The 3,491-nt window shown below is 36.6% G+C and overlaps 1 protein-coding gene across 1 annotated transcript in view; it reads left to right on the top strand.

Annotated features, from left to right (window-relative positions):
• LOC107752403 (galectin-9-like) overlaps positions 1-3,491 on the top strand; it is a 12,510-nt gene that overhangs the window by 6,406 nt on the left and 2,613 nt on the right. The window contains exons 2-6 of the mRNA XM_016568363.1: positions 230-359; positions 569-657; positions 1,322-1,514; positions 1,594-1,713; positions 2,227-2,256. Coding sequence (XP_016423849.1) covers positions 324-359; positions 569-657; positions 1,322-1,514; positions 1,594-1,713; positions 2,227-2,256 — 468 coding nt within the window. The 5' untranslated portion in view covers positions 230-323. The remainder of the gene's footprint in view (positions 1-229; positions 360-568; positions 658-1,321; positions 1,515-1,593; positions 1,714-2,226; positions 2,257-3,491) is intronic.

Genomic DNA, 3,491 nt, shown 5'->3' with positions numbered 1-3,491 from the left:
GGGGGGGGGGTCTATTTGATCTAAATTGAAAGATTTAAAAGAAATCATCTTAATACACATGAAAATATAAATGTTATTTGCAGGAATCCTTCGCTTGCTTGAACAAGTTCATTCTTCAATCAATATGTGCAAACAAAACAGAAATGGTGCACTTGGGCCTCATAATAAATCATTAATCAATAAATACACAGTAGACATTAAACATTAACTTGGATCGTATTTTTAATAGAGACTACAACCTGTAAGTGGATCAATTGGTGGTCAGTCTTGAGTTTAAGATTGAAGAAACACTTTTAGATTGGAGGAGACCAAAATCTGCAAAAATGGCACTGCATGAGCAATTGCCGTTTTTCAACCCAGTAAGTGACCAATAACTGTATTTATTTATTTATTTTTTTAAATAGCAATTTCCTCATACTTTGATTTGAATTGCTGATATGGACAATCAGAAGCATGAAAATGTGGCCCATTGTTATAATTTTGCTTAAAATTGACTGAAAGAAATGACTGTACACACGTGTGGAGCACTCATATATTGAGATGTCTGATATGAAATGGTTTCACACAGACTGTCCCGTTCTGTAGTCCAATCCCAGGAGGATTGCTGGAGGGAATGAGTATTACTGTATGTGGACGGGTTTTGCCAGATGCAGACAGGTGAGTAACAGTTTCTTTGTAAAAGAAGATGAATGTGAATTTACTTAATTTCATCAATCATACGCGGTATATATATATATATATATATATATGCAGGTAATGCAGTAGAAACTATTTTCACTCAGAAATCGTCAGGAAATTTCATAAAACGTATTGAATAATATGCAAAATTTTGAAGTTAGAAGACTGAAATAATATTTTCTTGTAAATCATTCTACAATATTCTTTGTTTTATTTGCTACTTAAAAAAGTGTAATTATAAAAATAAAAAAAAACATTAAATAACGTGAGCTGTCACACAGGAAATTCTGGGAATGTAAGTTGGCTTCTAACTGTAGTGCATTAAAAAATATTTTACTGTAAAATTACATGAAATGTAAGCATAGATCTATTACAGTTCTATATAGTAAGGGAACTTGCTGTTAACAAATTAACAGGTTTTACTGTAGCATTTTTACAGTTAAAATTGCAATGATTTATATAATGTAGTTTTACCAGAAAGATATAAAAAGTTATTTATTGTTTGTTTTACACTTGCAACAGTTTGCACATACAACTCCACATATTTATACCCTTGAGACTTCAATGCATTGATAAAAAGAAAATCACCTGCATTCCCATTTTGCGTTTGACATGTTACAGCAGTTATGTTCTTCTTCTTCAGATTCCGTGTGGACCTTCAGAATGCAGCTGATGTCGCTCTGCACTTTAACCCTCGCTACAACAGTGGTGGGTACATCGTGCACAACTCCCGCTTGAACGGCGTTTGGGGCAAAGAAGAAAACAAAGCTCCAACTCCTTTCCCGAGAGGCCATTTGTTTACTCTGCAGATCCTCGTCACACTGAGCTCATACAAGGTCATTCACTCTCTTGCACTTTTGCTTTTCTAATTTAGTTTCAGTCAAAAATTACCTTAGTGTTGTTGGCTTTTTCTAGATAAGTGCCAATGGGAAGCCCTTCTCTGAGTTCAAGCACCGTATGCCATTGACACATGTGGATAAAATCTGTATGGCTGGAATGGTCAGACCGAGTTTAATCGCTTTCCAGTATCTTGAGGTGAGAAAAATATACACTTAAATACCAGTATTAGCAATATCATTGTGTTTTGATATTTCAATAGCTTGGAAGCTTCTTTATTGAACTTGTGAGGGAAACTGATGTACATTACAGCCATACAACAGCATTATATACAGACTGAACCACGTGCAATACAATAAATATAAGACACTGGAAGGTGAAGATGCAATTTAACAACAAAAGGTACATAGTTTAAACAATATACAGTAAATGTACAATTTTTTTTTTTTTTTTCAAATAGACAACATACTGATACAAGGGGTTAAAAAAACAGACACACAAAGCACTAGTAACAAAGACTGTTTATGGCTGATATACTGGAGAGACAGACGGACATCAGCACCACTTTACTGTTAAAACAGCACCTTTATTATGTTGTAGAGTGCTACAATGGCACATATAATGTAATTTTGCCATTTTAAAGTCACTTTGATTTAACAGCCAAATTCTACTAAATGTGTTCCTGTCCTAAATATCACATTTAATTTACAGCCCCATCATCCTGTGCCTCCGGCATCTTTGGTAAGTCATCTGAAATGTGCGGTTGGCCTAGAGGTCTTTAGAGATTTTGTTTAGTGATAGATTGAATCTCTGTAACACTTTGATGACGTTTTTAGTGCTCTTAACACTTCGATGCATATCGGTGTGATTAGAAAAGAACGGACATGTGTAAACCAGGGCTGTCCAATCCTGCTCCTGGGGGGCCAAGCAGCTTCAACACACTTGTCTGGTCTAGTTCTTCCTGGTCCCGGGGATCCACCTTTCGCATATCTCCCTGATTTATCACACCTGACTCAAATCATCAGCTCCATGGCTGTGTTCCACTTCACTTTTAGACACGCACTCGTGAACTTCCCTAAGCACTTCCCCTCGGGGGAATCCCCGCTGCCATTTTGAAGTGCATTCCACTTCATGAAGTGGACGAGGGAAGTTTACATGCAGACCCTTGACCTCGTGAGTCTACTTCATATGTTCACTTCAGGCCGCTCCATAGACCACAATGCAACATGATTGTTACGTCTTCGCAGATCGCATTTAATTCATCCCACTCCAAACAACTCTATGATATATAAAATATTTCAATATTTTAAACAGCCCAAGCATACGGATGCTGCATCAAACAAATTTGTAAGGGGAAAATTTTTTAATTATAAATCAATTCCATAGCATATTCTTAATGATGAAGGGCTTAGGATCCCCTTGTGCAAATAACCACACTTGCGGTCTTGGCCGCTTGAGAGCGCGTGCACAAGACTGCCCCAGCTCTTAAAAACCCCAAATTGCAGTGCACTAAATCCACACTATCTCGAATACCGTTCCGGAGCAGTATAGGAGGCTTAGTGCATCCCATCATGCATCATGATGTGGAAATAAATCGTGAGACTTTTTGCCGAGATCACAGAAATCTTTCCAATATATGCTAAATATAAATAATAATTATTAGATATGTAATTTGGTAGTAAAACTAAGAGTTGCACGTTCCATTGGTGAAAATGAGTAGTGGTGATAATTATTTTGAACAACATCTTTTTATCACTTAATTAGAAGCACCACAAAATTAAATTGTGTCATCTGTTATAGGGACTACTGAACAGACATTTAGAAGTTGATTTTAAAATGCAAAGTATTTAAAATAAAAATAAAGCTCTGTAAACACTTGCATTTTTACAACACTATGGCTGCATTCCACTCCACTTTTAGACACGCACTCACAAACTTCCCTAAGCACTTCCCATCGGGGGAATCCCCGCTGCCAT

This window comes from Sinocyclocheilus rhinocerous, unplaced genomic scaffold (genome assembly GCF_001515625.1).
Source record: "Sinocyclocheilus rhinocerous isolate Xijiao unplaced genomic scaffold, SAMN03320098_v1.1 scaffold1372, whole genome shotgun sequence".
NCBI lineage: Eukaryota > Metazoa > Chordata > Actinopteri > Cypriniformes > Cyprinidae > Sinocyclocheilus > Sinocyclocheilus rhinocerous.
This window is presented reverse-complemented; position numbering and strand designations above follow the sequence as displayed.